The sequence below is a fragment of the Hemiscyllium ocellatum genome, chromosome 27 (assembly GCF_020745735.1).
Source record: "Hemiscyllium ocellatum isolate sHemOce1 chromosome 27, sHemOce1.pat.X.cur, whole genome shotgun sequence".
NCBI lineage: Eukaryota > Metazoa > Chordata > Chondrichthyes > Orectolobiformes > Hemiscylliidae > Hemiscyllium > Hemiscyllium ocellatum.
Window position 1 is genome coordinate 8,610,225 of NC_083427.1, and position 17,219 is coordinate 8,627,443.

At 46.7% G+C, this 17,219-nt stretch overlaps 1 protein-coding gene across 1 annotated transcript in view; it reads left to right on the forward strand.

Moving 5' to 3' along the window:
* The window catches only part of LOC132828646 (zinc finger protein 850-like), a 71,047-nt gene extending 60,931 nt beyond the window's left edge, over nt 1-10,116 (forward strand). Inside the window, exons 6-7 of the mRNA XM_060845697.1 lie at nt 3,014-3,148; nt 8,539-10,116. Of these exons, the coding sequence (XP_060701680.1) occupies nt 3,014-3,148; nt 8,539-9,735 (1,332 nt within the window). The 3' untranslated portion in view covers nt 9,736-10,116. The remainder of the gene's footprint in view (nt 1-3,013; nt 3,149-8,538) is intronic.
* The last annotated feature ends 7,103 nt before the right edge of the window (nt 10,117-17,219 follow it).

Below are 17,219 nucleotides of genomic sequence, written 5' to 3' on the forward strand. Positions count from 1 at the left end.
ATTAGATTTATTGGTGATTAATTATTATCTACTGATATCCATAAGTGGAAACATCTTTCACAAGTTTACCCTGTCAAAGGCTTTTAGTGGAAGACCCAGTGGCTGTGGCACTGATAAGTTGGCTCCTCTGTCTTGCATTCTGAGACTTCCCTCATGGCTTGACTTCCAAATCTCTTCCCTTTAAAACAAAACTTCTATCAGGTTGGATGCTGAAAGGGTGTATCCCCTTTTGGTAGAGACTAGAAGTAGGAACATAATTTAAATTTGCAAAGTCTTGCATTTGAAAATGAAGTGATTTGTCTTTCTCAGAAGCTTTGAAATTTTCTCCTCAGAAAGTACTGAAGGTCAAATGAATTGCTTTTAGTTTTAAAAGCAGAAATAGAACCATAGAAAGGTTACAGCACAGAAAGCGGCTTTTCAGTCTGCTGTGTCTGTGCTGGTCAAGTAAAACCAGCCTCCCATTCCAATCCCACTCTTGTGGCATCCTGATTCTGAATAGAAAACATCTTAGAAACTGAATGGAGGGTGTTTCACAAAGTGATTGCTCATGTTTTCAGTTGGGTAAAAACAATGACTGCAGATGCTGGAAACCAGAGTCTAGATTAGAGAGGTGCTGGAAAAGCACAGCAGTTCAGGCAGTATCCAAGGAGCAGTACAATTGACATTTCGGGCAAAAGCCCTTCATCAGGATAATCCAAGTTAGTCAGTCTAATCTCAGTGAAGAAATTTTTTGAAAGAATTCTGAGAGGTGAATTTGCATTTAGAGAAGCAGGCATGAATTACAAACAGTTAGCATGGTATTGTTGAGGGTAGGTCAAATCTGACCAACATGATTGACTGTTTCCAAGAGGTGCATAGATGAACATAATGCATTTAATACAGTCTACTTCAACTTCAGCAAATCTTTTGCTATCATCCTGCATGGGAGATTGATAGCAAAGGGAAAAGCTCATGAGATTCAAGTCAAGTTCACAATTACCTCAGTGATTAGATTCCCTACAGTGTGGAAACTGGCCCTTCACCCTAACAAGTCCACACCAACCCTCCAAAGAGTAACCACCCAGACCGTGTCCCTCTGACTAATGTACCTAACACTATGGCCAATTCACCTGGCCAGCACATCTTTGGACTGTGGGAGGAAACCCACACAGACAATCACCCAAGGCTAGAATCGAACCTGGGTCCCTGGTGCTTTGAGACAGCAGTGCTAGCCACTGAGCCACCGTGCCTCAACCATGATGGTCAAGGTATTTCCAGCTGGGGCCCTTGAGGTTGTTGTTTATTTAAAGTTTTAGATTTGAATGTAGAAGGGTTGATCAGTAAGTTTGCAGACACTACAACTATTGGTGGGTGACAAATAGTGAGGAGAATAACCTTGGATTACAAGAGGATATAGACAGGCTAGGTAGATGGGCTGGTCCATGGCAAATAGAATTCAACCTGAATAAATGTGAGGTGGTGAACTTAGACAGGACAAACAAGGCAAGGGAATGAATGATGAATGATAGACCCCTAGAAAACACTCAGAATTGGAGGGATCTCTGTGTCAAGTACAATGGTTCATTAAGGTATAATCCCTACCGGTGACTAAAGTAGTTAAGAAGGCAGATAGTGTGTTTGTCTTTATTATTCATGTTATAGAGTTTAAGATTTAGAGGTCATGGTGGAATGGTATAAAACACTGAATAGACCACAGTTAGAGCATTATTTGCAGTTTTAGTATAGAAAGGATGTGATAACACTGGAGAAGGTGCAGAGGAGATTTACTCGGATGTTTTCTGGGCTGTAGAGTTCCAGTTATGAAGAGAGATTGGACAGACTGGAGTTGTTTTCCTCAGAGCAAAGAGGATTGAGTGGGGACATGATTGAGATGTTTTAAATTATGGGGAGCACAAATATGATAGACAGGAAAAATCTTTTCTCTTGATGGACGGATTCATGATGAGGAACATTTGCCTGAGATAAGGACAGAACAATTGGAGGAGATGTGAGGAAACATTTTTTTTTGCCCAGAGAATGGTGAGAAACTGGAATTCACTTACTGTAAGTGTGGTTTGGCCGAACGCTCATAACCTGAAGGAAATATTAAATATGCAACTGCAATACCAAAGCATATAATACTGTGGATCCAGTGCTGTGAAATGAGGTTAGAATAGTATGATGATTGCTTTGAGCGGCCCAGACATGATGGGTTTAAACGTCTTTCCCTGTGCTGTAGATTTGAATGAGTTGAAAAAGAAGCATGATAATTTGGAAAATGAGGAGAAAGGAAACCCTATCACTTCTGGGAGGGAGGAATGGGGCCAGGGGAAAATTATGGTAGGGCACTCGTGGTTGAGTGTCCCATCAAACACCATGCTGGTAATCCTAATGCTCGAATCATTGGCTCTCCTGTTCCTTGGATGCTGCCTGACCGGCTGTGTGTTCCCAGCACCACACTCTTCGACTCTGATCTCCAGTATCTGCAGTCCTCACTTGCTCCTGAGTATAAGAACACCTCATTCTACCTGCCCAACTTCGTTATTGACAAACACAGCCCAGAACAGCTCCAGCTTTTCCTGGGCTTGCCGTGCATTGGCATTTGTGAACTATCAACCCTTGCACATTCAGAGTTATATATAAACATTGACTGTTTACACACCTTTGAATAGGTGGTTTGTTTGAAAACTGTGTAAAGTAGTGTCACTGAGAAACGTGATAGAAAATTGGGATTAATTTAAAATAAACATTAAATATCCATCCCTCTGTATGTGAGTGTACTGAGAGATGTAAAGTTTCTTCTTCGCAAGATTCCAGGAGAATCAAATTTGTACGACTTCATTATTTAAATTCTGTACTCTGCGCTGGGAATGATTTTGACATTTAAGATGACACAAATCAAAATAACGTTAGAACTGCAGAGTCTGAAGTGGGGCATAGGTTGCGGGGTAATAACAAAGCTGGATGCAGCAGCTCAATCAGGCCCTGGAGAAGACCCCAGTCCGGGCTTTACATTTCTATTCTTCGAGTGTAGGGCATGCCGGTGATGCGGAACACCCTCAAAACGCAACGGCAACAAATTCAGGGCAAAGAAATGGAACCATGGCGGATGGTTAGCCCAGAATTCCGCGCGGTGAGGAATATCCCCTATGCGCAGACGACAAGAGCGGTGCGCATGCGTGGTGCGGAAGGTGACCGGAGCAGTCTGGGATAGGCTGATGGCTGGATGGTCTCCTTTCTGGCTCTGCAAACGGTAAGGCTCAGGCGATGTGGAGGGAGCGATTGAGGCTCTGCGGACAGCTTGCATATATCGCAAACCCCGAATAAAAAACTTCCCGTTCCCCCTGTTTGAACCAAACCGGACGACTACTCGAGCAAAGGCTTCCGCTCGGTAGCAGGCCCTGGTCGCCATCTTTGTTATGGGCAGTGATGCAGCGGGGCATTTCGTGACGGCCATATTTGTTTAGGGCAATGCCTGGAATGGCAGGGAGGAATGTGCTGCTCATTGTTCAGAATTGAGACAACTTGTCCCAGCCTGCTGCATTAGCCTTTCACGTCCAAGTGTCTCACTGAAAAGGGAGGAAAATCCTGCTTCCTGCATCGCACTACCTTGCAGGATGTCCTATTCCATGTGCCCAGTGAGCCCAATGTGGTTACAGGGCAGAGGGTCCAAATTGTGTCGGTCTGGATGTAGTCTGGAGTCCATTTGGGGTCAGTCAGTTCCGTAGGCAGGTGCTGAGGAAGGAGATGTGGCTGTGGTAGCGAGTCTGTTTCAGGACGTGGCTGAAGAGCTTCAGTGCAGAGATTCCTGAAGAAGGCCTTATGCCCGAAACGTCGATTCTCCTGCTCCTCGGATGCTGCCTGGCCTGCTGTGTTTTTCCAGCACCGCATTTTTCGACTCAATGCGGTTACAGCCAACAGTGTGGTGCTGGAAAAGCGCAGCAGGCCAGGCAGCATCCGAGGAGCAGGAGAGTCGACGTTTCGGGCAGAAGCCCTTCATCAGGAAGGACATTTTGCACGAAATGGTCGATTCTCCTGCACCTCGGATGCTGCCCGGCCTGCTGCGCTTTTCCAGCGCCTCACGCCCGACTCTGATCTCCACCATCTGCAGTCCTCACCTTCGCCAATGCGGTTTTGTTCAGTTATATGAAGACCTTGTGCAAAACGTCACAATCGTGAGTAGACATTGTCCTCGAGTTGAGGGTCTGTCAATACAATGAGCAGCAATGTGAAGCAGGGAGCATGCACTGCCATCCTGATGTAGGAGGTGGGGAATAATGTGCATTTCTAAAATAACACAGAAGATCCTGGAGCAACTCTATAGGTTTGGCAGCCTCTATGGAGAGACAAAACCAGTGTTACCGTTTATGCCTCCTTTCTATCCTGTACTGACAATGGTATATTTTGGAAATATTTGCTTTTGCTGAGGCTTGGAAGGGTGGACATACACACAGAAAACTCAAAAGGAATAATTTTCTTGTCTGAATTTCGAGCTTGACACTAACTGTTCTAAACTTTTTTACAGAATATTTGAAGAGGATTCGCAGTAATGATACTCCAACTAAACCTCACATGAAAATCTGACACTATCACTCAAGTCACCAGAACCTGGATGACATTGGCTTTTGAGTGTAAGTATTGAGCTCCCTGACAGTTCCACTCATTACACATAATTTCTTCATCCTATCACACAGTCCAGTACAGAAGAGGCCCATCAGGTTTGTATAGAACATAGAACAACCCAGCACAGAACAGGCCCTTTGGCCCTCGATGTTGCACTGACCTGTGAACTATTCTCAGCTCATCCCCTTACACTATCCCCAAATCATCCATGTGCTTATCTAAGGATTGTTTAAATCTCCCTAATGTGGCTGAGGTGGCTATATTAGCAGGTAGGGCATTCCACACCCTTTCCACTCCATGCATAAAGAACCTGCCTCTGACATCTGTCTTAAATCTATCACCCCTCACTTTGCAGCTATCCCCCCTCGTACACACTGACGTCATCATCCTAGGAAAGAGACTGTCACTGTCCACCTTATCTAATCGTCTGATCATCTTATATGTCTCTATCAAATCCCCTCTAAATCTCCTTCTTGCCAATGAGTACAGGTTCAAGTCTCTCAGCCTTTCCTCATAAGACCTTCCCTCCAGACCAGGCAATATCCTGGTAAATCTCCTCGGCACCTTTTCCAATGCTTCCACATCCTTCCCGAAATACGGGGACCAGAACTGTACACAATATTCCAAATGTGACCGCACTAGCGTTTTGTATAGTTGCAGTGTGATATTGCGGCTCCGGAACTCAATCCCTCTACCAATGAAACCCAACACACCGTATGCCTTCTTAACAGCACTATCCACCTGGGTGGCAACTTTCAGGGACCTGTGTACATGGACTCCAAGATCCCGCTGCACATCCACGCTACCAAGAATCTTTCCATTGACCCAGTACTCTGCCTTCCTGTTATTCTTCCCAAAGTGCATCACCTTACTGAACGCCATTTGCCACCTCTCAGCCCAATTCTGCAGTTTATCCAAGTCTCCCTGCAACCTGTAACATTCTTCCTCACTGTCCGCTACTCCACCGACGTATTGCCGAAGCTAGTCGAAATCTACACTTGTCTCACTTTCCAGTACTAGGCCCATAGCCTTGAATGTTATGACATTCAAGTAGTTTTTCAAGTAGTTTTATAAATGTTTGTGAGGTTCCCCTCCTCAGCTCTCCTCATAAGCAGTGCATTCCAGACCCTGACCATTCTCTGGTTGAAAATGAAAATACTGAAGTTCTCTCTAAACCTCCTGCCTTTCATTTTAAAATTATGACCCTTTGTCATTGGCCCTTGGACTAATGGGAAAAGCTACTGTCTAATCATGTCCATGCCCCTCATAATCTGATGCCTCTTTATCAAGTCCTCCTTAAGATAATCTGCTTGAAAGGGAAACAACAGAGCTTATCCAGGCTCTCTTCAGAGCTTAAATACCAGGCAACATCCTGGTGAAACCCCTATGCACTCTATCTATTGCAATCATACACTTCCTATAGTGTGGAGACCAGAACACAGCATACAGTATTCCAGTTGTATCATAATCAAATTCCTGTATCACTCCAACAGAACTATGCAACAGATAAAGGTCAATTCCCTTATGCCTCCTTAACTACCCTTTTAACCTGCTGTGCCACTTCCAGAGATTTGTAAAGCATTCCTGGAACTTGTCTAAAATCCGCTTCCAGTGATCCATTTCCTATCAGCTAATGTGAACCATTTCCTTACTTTTTTTCTCTCTCTAATCAACCTGTTCAGAGATGTTGTTGAACACCATCTGGAGCAGGTGGGACTCGAACCTGACCTCCCAGTAATTTTCTTTCTCTACCTTATCTAAACCAACCATAAACCCATCAATTTTGTCAAATGTCCCTTCAGGTTTAATTGCTCCCACCTTGCATCCCAACTAAAATCCCTCCTTGCTGAGCCATTTTGGTGTCTGGACCAGTCTGCCCTCTCCCAGGGATCCTCCTGCCCTTCACAACGTGTGTCGGTCTCTGGTTTGCAGAGACCAAGATGCTCTTTGCTCTTATGTGTGACGTTCCCCATAATTGCATGGCGATATCACCCTCTTCCTAGGCATTTCTTTGGATTTCTTTCCAGTTGCAGTCTCCAGCAGAATATTCCAGAGTTGAACATTTTCGACCATTCATCAACAATTTTGAGCTTCCACCGCGGTGCTCTCTTACTTGTAATAGGTTCTGTCACTCTCAGACTGGCAGGATCTCCTTCACTGAGGGGCAGAATCGATTTTGACATTGCATTGTTCTACTTCTGTCCTTCCCCTGTCTCTAATGATACAGTACTTGGCTGTTTAGTACATCTCTGCTACTTATCCAAATGTGTCCCAATGAGATGTCCACCACTGCTCATACCATGGCAATATGCTGCTGACTTAAAAGCTTCATCTTTCCATCGTATCTCCCAGTCAGGAATTATTTTTTCTGCACTTCAGTTATTTTCTCTTCTGCTGATTTTAACCATCAAATTCTGCACCATGTTTATTCCCTGTCATTAGTTTTGAATGTCCTGAAGTATGAACTCTGTGTCTTTCTCTCTGCAAGTGTCAGTAAGTATTGCTTATCCCCTGTTTCCAATGACTCCCTTGGTGATTGCCTGGTGAAGGTGCTCCCACAATGCTGTTAGGTAAGGAATTACAGGTTAGACGACAAATTGTCATGAAGGAACAGTGATAGATGTCCAAATAAATAACAATTGGTATTTTTTAAACACCAACCCCTGAGCATTGAACGTTGCCGTGTTCGGGTGTGCGGACCCCTATCCCTGAGCATTGAACATTGCCGTGATTGGGCGTGCGGACCCCTATCCCTGAGCATTGAACATTGCCGTGTTCGGGTGTGTGGACACCAATCCCTGAGCATTGTACATTGCCGTGATTGGGCGTGCGGACCCCTATCCCTGAGCATTGAACATTGCCGTGTTCGGGCGTGCGGACACCTATCCCTGAGCATTGTACATTGCCGTAGCTGCACACCTGCACAGCTGCTGAGGTTCGAGGGAACATGAGGCAGTTATGAATCCTGTTGAGTGTCCCTTGGTGGTGGAACGTGTGCACTCGACAGAGACCCCTCGGGAGAGCAGTGGGCGCTGTGTCATCACTGCGGAAAGTGTTATTTTAATTTCATAAGATGCCATTTCCTTCAATTTCCAGGAGCGTAAATTTGTATTTTGTTACTGTGCCCTATGAGGGGCTGGTTTAGAGAGGTAGAGTGAGCTTTACTCTGTTTCAGACTCCGTGCTGTCCCTGTCCGGGGAGTGCTTGATGGAGTTAGTGACAAGGGAGCTTTACTCTCAGTTTAAAAGGGTGGAGGGAGCATTCATTTCAGTTTCAAAGCACAGAGGATGCTTTATTCTGTATCTAACACTATGTTGCATCCGTCCTGCGAGTGTTTGATGGACACAGCCAGCTGGATGTTTAATTTCAGTTTTAAAAAGTAGAGGGAACTTCCATGAATAATGTGTTCAGCCTTAAAACAGTTGCCAGGGACGGTGTTGGTGGTGAGGGAGTCAGGGGCCTGAAGACCATGGAGTCAGTCTTCCCAATAGTTAAATAAAGGAAGCTTCTACTCATTCAGGGCGGGCAGGACAGTGTGTGTTTTGGAGGAAATGCAAATATGATCATCTTCACCGCTTGCTGCTTCTCTGGTCCTTCAGTGAGGGTTTTGGAGATTCAGATGCAGTTCCAATCAAGTATAAAATTCCTCTAGTTTAACTGCCTATCTCTCCCTTCCACCTCCCTCCCTCTTTCCTCTCTCATCGAGGCCAGGGTCTAAGGGTAGGTCTGGACAGATTCTATTCCCTGAATAGGACGTGACTGAACCAGTTAGATTTTTAGGACAACTTTCACGGTCAGAGTTTTTTTTTGCCATTCCCTCTGTCCGTTTGCCAGATCCATTTCGCTCACGCACAACCTGACTTTGGGATCTTGTGGGTTCTCTCTCTCTCTCGCTCCCCACTGTTTCTGTTTCGAATCCGTTTGGCAGGAGATTAGACAGGAAGCATTTGCAATTGCAAAACTGCCAACAAGCATCTGACCGGATTGGATTTTGGCTGTTGGAATTTGAGCATGGGAAGTGAGAGCGCCGTCGGAAGTGGCGAGAACGCTTACACGTGTGCTGTGTGCGGACGAAGCTTCAGCCGACCGTCTGGTCTGTCGAGACACAACTGCAGTTGCACTGGGGGGAAACCGTGGAGGTGTGGCGTTTGTGGGAAGGCTTTCAGCTCCCCATCAAAGGTGGAAACCCATCGGCGCATTCACACCGGAGAGAGACCATTTAGCTGCTCCGAATGTGGGAAGGGCTTTGCCCAGTTGTCCCACCTGCTCTCCCACCAGCGAGTCCACACCGTGGACAGACCGTTCTCCTGCTCGGAGTGTGGCAAGGGATTCACTGAGCCCTCCCACCTGCTAATACACCGCCGCGTTCACACCGGGGAGAGACCTTTCAAGTGCCCAGACTGCGGGAGCTGCTACAAAAGTTCGGGGGAGCTGCTGTCCCATCAGCGTGTGCACACGGACGAGAGGCCGTTCCGGTGCTCTCGCTGCGGGGCTGGCTTCAAGCGATCGTCTCAACTCACTGTCCACCGGCGAGTCCACACCGGGGAGAGGCCGTACACCTGCTCCGAGTGCGGGAAGGGATTCACTCAGTCCTCCACTCTGCTCAGACACCGCCGAGTCCACGATGCAGAGGGAGCGTTCACCTGCTCCTCCTGCGGCAAGCGATTTACTCAGCCATCCAACTTGCGGAGACACCAGCGGGTTCACACCGGCGAGAGGCCTTTTCAATGTCCTGACTGTGGGAAGTGTTCTCGAAGTCCCTGGGAACTGATGTCCCACCAGCGGATTCACACCAACGAGAGACCGTTCAGGTGCGGTCACTGCGGCACCGGGTTCAGGCAGTCATCCGAGCTCACTGTTCACCAGCGACTTCACACCGGGGACAAACCTTTCAAATGCCCCGAATGTGGGAAGTGCTTTAAGTGTTCCAAGGAGCTGAAGTCCCATCAGCGCGTCCACACGGACGAGAGACCGTTCAGGTGCTCCGACTGCGGGACTGGCTTCAGACGATCCTCCGACCTCACGAAACACAAGCGCACTCACACCGGGGAGAGACCGTTCATCTGCTCCGAGTGTAAGAAGGGATTCAGCCAGTCTTCCACCCTGCTGAAACACCAGAGAGTGCACAAGTGACGGCTGGGATTGGATTCTGTTGTTGACTCGGACACCCGAGGGGTTTAGAACTGATGCTGTGCTGTGGTGGGTCGGTTGTCTATCGTTTCACACATTGTGCTGAGGTGCAGCCAACGATATGGAGGGAAGTGACAGTGGGAAGGATGGAGGCTGTGGCCAAATGGTTTGGAGTTCCTCGCACTCAGGGATGATCCAGAGGACTGAAGCATTGAAAATCTTACGTGCAAAACTGTTCAAAATGTAAACTAAATTATATTATGTGCAGTTGTGTTTTGGTCTCTCAGTATGAGAGGACTTAATGACTGAACAGCCAGATTTTCCCGAGTTGTGATTTTTCTTTAAAACCAGATGAGAGACAGCGTTGTGAGAATTCTACAGGCAGAGTAAATATTGAAACACATGAGCTGCCTTCTTCTTTAGCAATAGTCGGAGTGAATTCTTTTGCTTCGGAGAAAAATGCAGAACGCAGGAGACTTTTGGTTTCAATTTACAAAAATTCTGGTTGAAGTTAGGTGTGAGAATCCAGTTTCTCCTGGTGTAAAGAGTTACATAGGACATAGAACATTCGAGCGCAGTACAGGCCCTTCGGCCCTCCATGTGGCACTGACCTGTGAAATTAATCTGAAGCCCACCTACCCTACACCGTTACATTATTATCCATACGCCTATCCAATGCCCATTTAAATGCCCTCAATATCGGCGAGTCTACTGCTGTTGCGGGCAGCACGTTCCACGGCCCTACTACTGTCTGAGTAAAGAAATTACCCCTGATATCTGTCCTATATCTATCACCCCCCCCCCCCCCAATTTAAAGCTATGTCCCCTTGTGCTAGCCATCGCCATCCCAGGAAAAAGGCTCTCCCTGTCCACCCTATCTAATCCCCTGATTATCTTATACATCTTGGTTAAGTCACCTCTCAACCTTCTCTCTAACGAAAACACAGCCTCAAGCCCCTCAGCCTTTCCTCGTAAGACCTTTCCCCCCAGACCAGGCAACATCCTGGTAAATCTCCTCTGAAGTTCCTTGTAGTAGGTTAGAAAATAGCTTTCCACTTGAAAGTCAAGACCAAAAGTATTTTGTTCGAACCCTTGCAGGGGTTATATGAAGCTGAGAAAGGTTAAACTCAGAATAGAATGTCCTTTATTGCCACTTGTCCTCCAGCACAGGAGTACAGCGAAAAGGTTTTACTATGGTGGCTTTTTAATGGTACCATCTTAGGTACAAGTACACAGGTACAAATCTTCGAGTAAAAAAATAGGGATGGCTGTGCAAGAGGATTAAAAGGAAAGCAGTAACATCGCCTCCTGTGTCTGAGAATGAGGTAGTTATAACATTGTGACAAGGATTTAATTTACACTTTCCTTAGATAGGTTTGATCCCAGTCCCAGGGCGACTGTCTGTGTGGAGTTAGTACGTTCTCCTCGTGTCTGCGTTGATCTCCTCCTGGTGCTCTAGTTTCCGCCCACAGTCCAAAGATGTGCAGGTTAGGATGCGTCATAAAATTTGTTTTTATTGTTTAAACCAGATCTGCAGCACTGCATGCTTGTGTCTCGGTAAAGTAGCAACTTGTGAAAGGGAAGGAACACAAAATGTGATGTCTCAAACCATATTCCAATCTGATTTGTCAAGCAAGAACATCAGCTGGGACCATAACATAGGACCTTGTTCAAAATGTGTTAAAAAGATAAGCTCAGCAACTGCAAGTCGATCAGAAAAGAAAACGAGGGGACATGGATCGGGTAAATAGACAAGGTCTTTGCCCTGGGATCGGGGAGTCCAGAACTAGAGGGTTTAGGGTGAGAGGGGAAAGATATAAAAGGGACCTAAGGGACAACTTTTTCACACAGAGGGTGGTGCGTGTATGGAATGAGCTGCCAGAGGACGTGGTGGTGGCTGGTACAATTGCAACATTTAAGAGGTGTTTGGATGGGTATATAAATGGGAAGGGTTTGGAGGGATATGGGCCGGGTGCTGGCAGGTGGGACTAGATTGGGTTGGGATATCTGGACGGGTTGGACCGAAGGGTCTGTTTCCATGCTGTACATCTCTATGACTCTATGACCCGTTACCTTCAAGAATGTGTGGATAGGTACAGTGTCCCCCTGACCCTCAGTACTTGCCAGCGTCCTCCTATTCGTCGTACCCTCCTGAAGTTTGAACTCCATTTATCACTGTCCTGCTGAATGGACCAGTCCGTTGATACCCTCCTTCAATTCACAGCCATTCTCATCATTTATGATCGTATTAATATTCCATATCATCCGTTAGCTTCTTGATTGTGCTCCGAAACAGTATTGAAGTCCAAATCATTAACATAAACCATAAACAGCCAAGACTCCAGCACCGAGCCCTGTGGGACCCCGATGGAATCAGGTGTCCCCTGAGCCTCTGGAGATTTTGGGCTTGCTGACTCTTACTTTCTTGAGTAGTCTGCCATGAGGTATTTTACCAAAAGCCTTTTACTAAAGTCCAGGCAGAACACGTCCAAAACATTATCCGCATCAAACCTCCTGTTTACCTAGAAAAAGCAAATCAAATTTGTCAAGCATCGTTTGACCTGAATAACTCAATTGCTGATCATCTCTGCTTGATCCACGTTTCTTCAAGTGCAGATACATTTATAGCCCAGAACTCTTTGCAATAACGTTCTAACGGCTGATTCCCCACTGAGATGAGATGGACTTGCCCGTAATTTCCGGCTCCAGTAGGGACAGTATTCGGTTTGTAGTTCCTAAGCACCTCACCAGTGACCAAAGATGCTTTGAAAATTACTGCAAGGGCACCAGTTATCCCCTTCCCTTCCTCTTTCGATAGCCTGTGATATGTAATCGAATCGAATCCCTACAGTGTGGAAACAGGCCCTTCAGCCCAACAAGTCCACACTGACCCTGCGAAGAGTAACCCACCCAGACCCATTCCCCATGACTCTACACTTCCCCCCCTGACTAATGCACCTAACCTACACATCCCAGAACACTATGGGCAACGTAGCACGGCCATTTTACCCTGACCTGCACGTCTTTGGACTGTGGGAGGAAACCAGAGCACCTGGAGGGAACCCACGCAGACACATTTCTCCTCCCCCCCCCCCCACCTTATCTCATTTGCAACCTTCTACCTCAGCACCATCTTCATGTCCTCTCCCGCCTGTCCATCTTCCTTCCCACCGATCCTCTCCACCCTCATGTCCGACCTATCACCTTTACCCCCGCCTTCATCCACCTGTTGCGCTCTCAGTTACCTTCCCCCCAGCCTCATCCGCCTCCCCCCACCCCCCACCCCTTCCATTTATCTCTCTACCCCCTTGGCTCAGAAGCCTCATTCCTGATGAAGAGCTTATGCCCGTAACGGTCGATTCTCCTGCTCCTCGGATACTGCCCTGACCTGCTGTGCTTTTCCAGCACCACACTCTCGACTCTGATCTCCAGCGTCTGCAGTCCTCACTTTCTCCTAAGGATCGGTGCTCGGTCTACTGCTTTTTTTTAATTCATTTTTTTCCGATTAATTCATTTTTGAGGGATGTGGGCATCGCTAGCTGCCCAGCATTTATTTGGTTGCCTTTGGGAAGGTAAGTGGTGAGCTGCCCTTTGGAATTGCAGCAGTCCATCTGCCATGGGACTTAAGGCCAGTGCCATTAAGGAGGGAATTTATATAAATGATCTGGATGTGAATCTGAGGAATGGAGCGTAAGATGACACCAAAATTCATGGTGTAGTGGACATTGAAGGTGGTTATCTCAGAGTACAACAGGACCTCAATCATACGGACCGAGAAGCGGCAGATGGAGTTCAATTTCAATAAATGGGAGGCATTGGTAAGGCTAATCAGGGCATGACGTAACTATTTGGTGATACGGTCCAGGGGAAGTGTCGCCAGAAATCTTTGGGTACAGGTTCATAGTTCCTTGAAAGTGGAGCTGCCGGTAAACGGGTTGGTGAAGTGTTTGATACAATTGCCCTTATTGGTCAGTGCATTGAGTCAAGGAGTTGGGATGTCATGTCGCGGCTGCACAGGACATTGGTCAGCCTGTTTTTTTGGAATACTTTGTTCAATTCTGGTCCCCCTGCTAGAGGAAAGATGTTGCTAACCCACTGGGCCACAGTACAGCCCTAGGGACGGTCAGTGCAGACTCAGTGGGCTGAGTGGCCTGTTTCCGCATTGTAACTTTGAGCTTCATTACATCCACTGTAGGAATTCCAGCTTTGAACTTTTAACATGTGAAAGGTGCTACACAAATGTAGGTTAATGTTATTGCCTCACATTGTTCCAGGATACAGAAGCTACAGGTGTAATAGAAGTACAAGTCTACGAGGAGGGGGAGATGCCCTTTTGATAAGGGAGGACATAACAACAGTGCTTAGAGAAGATATTCTGAAGGGGTCATCAAATGAGGCCAAGTAGTTAGAACTTAGACGACAAGAAGGGGATAGCCACTTTGTTGGGCCTGTATTTCAGACCCCCAAGTTACAAGTGGGTACTAGAGGAGCTGAACGTGCAGAGAGATCGCAGATACCTGCAGGAATAACAGAGTAGGATTGGCTCAAGATTTTAATTTGGCGAAAGTGAGGGCTGCAGACGCTGGAGATCAGAGTCAAGCTGAGAGTGGCGCTGGTCAGGTCAGGCAGCAGCCGAGGAGCAGGAAAATCGACGTTTCGGGCAGGAGCCCTCCATCAGGAATCGAGATTTTAGTTTCCCTTGTGTTGACTGGGCCACCCAGTGCGTAAAAGGCCCAGGGTGGGGTGGAATTTGTCAAATGTGTCCAAGAAAGTTTCTGAGATCATTATGTAGTGAGGCCTACTCTGAGAGGGCACATCACTCAAATTCCTCGTATAAAGATAAGACTGGTCCAACAGGTTAAGGCGTTAAACTGCAGCAGGGCCAACATTGGGACCATAGGTAGGATCTAGCAGAGGTTGGTTGGCTGAGTCTGTTGGAAGGAAAAGGAACGAAGGGCAGAAGGGAGGCTTTTAAAAGTGTTATATCAAGAGTCCCGGGACAGTACGTCCCTGTTAGGGTAAAGGGAAAAGCTGGCAGGTTTAGGGATCCCTGGCTGACGAGGGATGTTGAAGCTATGGTCAGGAAAAGGAGGTAGGGGTACACTGGGTTTAAGCTATCGTGCTCAAGTGAATCCCCAGGTGACTATGAAAAGTGTAGGCGCACCTAAGAAAGAAACCACAAGAGTAAAAAGAGGGTATGAGATGGATCTGGCAGATAAGGATAAAGATAATCACAAGAGGTTAGATTATTTACAGTGTGGAAACAGGCCCTTCGGCCCAACAAGTCCCCACCGACCCACTGAAGAGCAACCCACCCAGACCCATTCCCCTACATTTACCCCTTCACCTAACACTATGGGGCAATTTAGCATGGCCAATTCACCCTAACCTGCACATTTTTGGACTGTGGGAGGAAACCGGAGCACCCGGAGGAAACCCACGCAGACACGGGGAGAATGTGCAAACTCCACACAGAGAGTCACCGGAGATGGGAATTGAACCCGGGTCTCTGGCGCTGTGAGGCAGCAGTGCTAACCACTGAGCCACCGTGCTGCTATATGAGTATCTGATCGGTGTGGACATGTTGGACCGAAGTTGTTTCCGTGCTGTACAACTCTATGACTCGAAGAGGAAGAGCATGGCTAGGGAGAGAATAGGTTTCCCCTTAAAGATCAGCATGGCCATCTATGTGTGAAGCCACAGGAGCTGGGGGAGATTCTAACTGAATATTTCTCAGTAAACACTGAGGAGAGAATCATGGATGCTAAGGAAATAAGGGACACAAGAGGATGTTTTGGACCCGATGCATAAAGCAGAGAGGAGCTGTTTGCCGCCTTATAGCACACTAAGCTGGATAAATCCCCTGGGCCTGATCAAGTATATCCTCAGACATTGTGGGAGACGAGGGGAGAAATTGCAGACTCCCTTGCAGAGATCTTTGCTTCTTCTTTAGCCACTGGTGAAGTTCGCGAAGACTGAAGGGTGGCTAATGTTAGTCCATTGTTTAACAAGCCAGGAAACTACAGGCCAGTGAGCCTGACTTCAGTGGTAGATGAGTTGCTGGGGAGGATACTGCGGGACAGTCAAGGTCTGAGTACAGATAGTCAGCATGGATTTGTGTGCAGGAAGTCATGTCTGACAAATCTTTAGAGTTTTTCAAAGAGGTAACCAAGAGGAGAGATGACAGTAGAGCAGTCAATGTTTTCTATACAGATTTTAGATTAGGTTCCCTACAGTGTGGAAACAGGCCCTTCGGCCCAAAAAGTCCACACCAACCCTCCGAAGAGCAACCCACCCAGACCCATTCCCCTACATTTACCCTTTCACCTAACGCTACGGGCAATTTAGCACGGCCAATTCACCCTAACCTGCACATTTTTGGACTGTGGGGGGAAACCGGAGCATCCGAAGGAAACCCACGCGGACAATGTGCAAACTCCACCCAGATAGTTGCCTGAGGCGGGAACTGAACCTGAGTCTCTGGCGCTGTGAGACAGCAGTGCTAACTGCTGTGCCACCATGCCGAGTAAGGCCTTTACTAAGGTCCGGCACAGCAGGCTAGTCAAGAAGGTTCAGTCACATGGGATCCAGGAAGAGCTAACTGACTGGATTCAAAATCAGCTCAATGGAAGGAAGCTGAAGGTAATGGTTAAAGTTTATTTCTTGGACTGGAGGCCTGTGACTAATGGTGTGCCACAGGAGGTGGTGCTGAGACCTTTCTTATTTGTTATTTACATAGATGATCTGGATGTGAATTTACAAGGCATGATTAGCAAGTTTAGGAATGATACAAAAATTAGGAGGTATCATTGATAGTCAGGAAGGTTATCAAAAATTACAGAGAGATCTTGATCAGATGGGGAAGTGGGCTGAGGATTGGCGAATGCAATTCAATACAGGTAAGTGCGAGGTGTTGCACTTTGCAAAGTGTTATGAAGATGTGTACTGTACCTTTAAGAGAGTTAAAAGTGAGCAGAAGTACCTGATTCAGCATCAAGAGTTTCGAACAGGACATAATGTAACATTTGGGCAAACAACCCGATTAGCTGGTTGCCTGGAGACGAGAAAACAGATTCAAATTAGGTCAATCAGTTTAAAGTATACCATGAAAAATACCAAACTCCAGTCAGGTTTGAATATTGACAATCTTCAAAGCCAATGACACAATCCAATGCTTTTGGGGTATAAGACTGGGGAAAATTGAACAGTTGGGAGGTGAACTGCAAAGCCACCAGCATGTAGAGACTGCCTGAAAAATAGCTCTCTTAAAAAGGTACCTTTATCGATCCGCGGCCTTTGAAACACAAGTTCTGAAGAAGTAAAGAAGACTGAGGAAGATATGAAACAATTCGACATCTGGCCGGTTTTGAAAATTTGAATTTTTGCTAAACCTTAATTGGGGTTTTAATGGGCTACTATTATAGAAGGGAGGATAAAAGATAGGATAGAGGAAGGAGTTGTAAATAGTTGTTAGTTAATTATTCTGT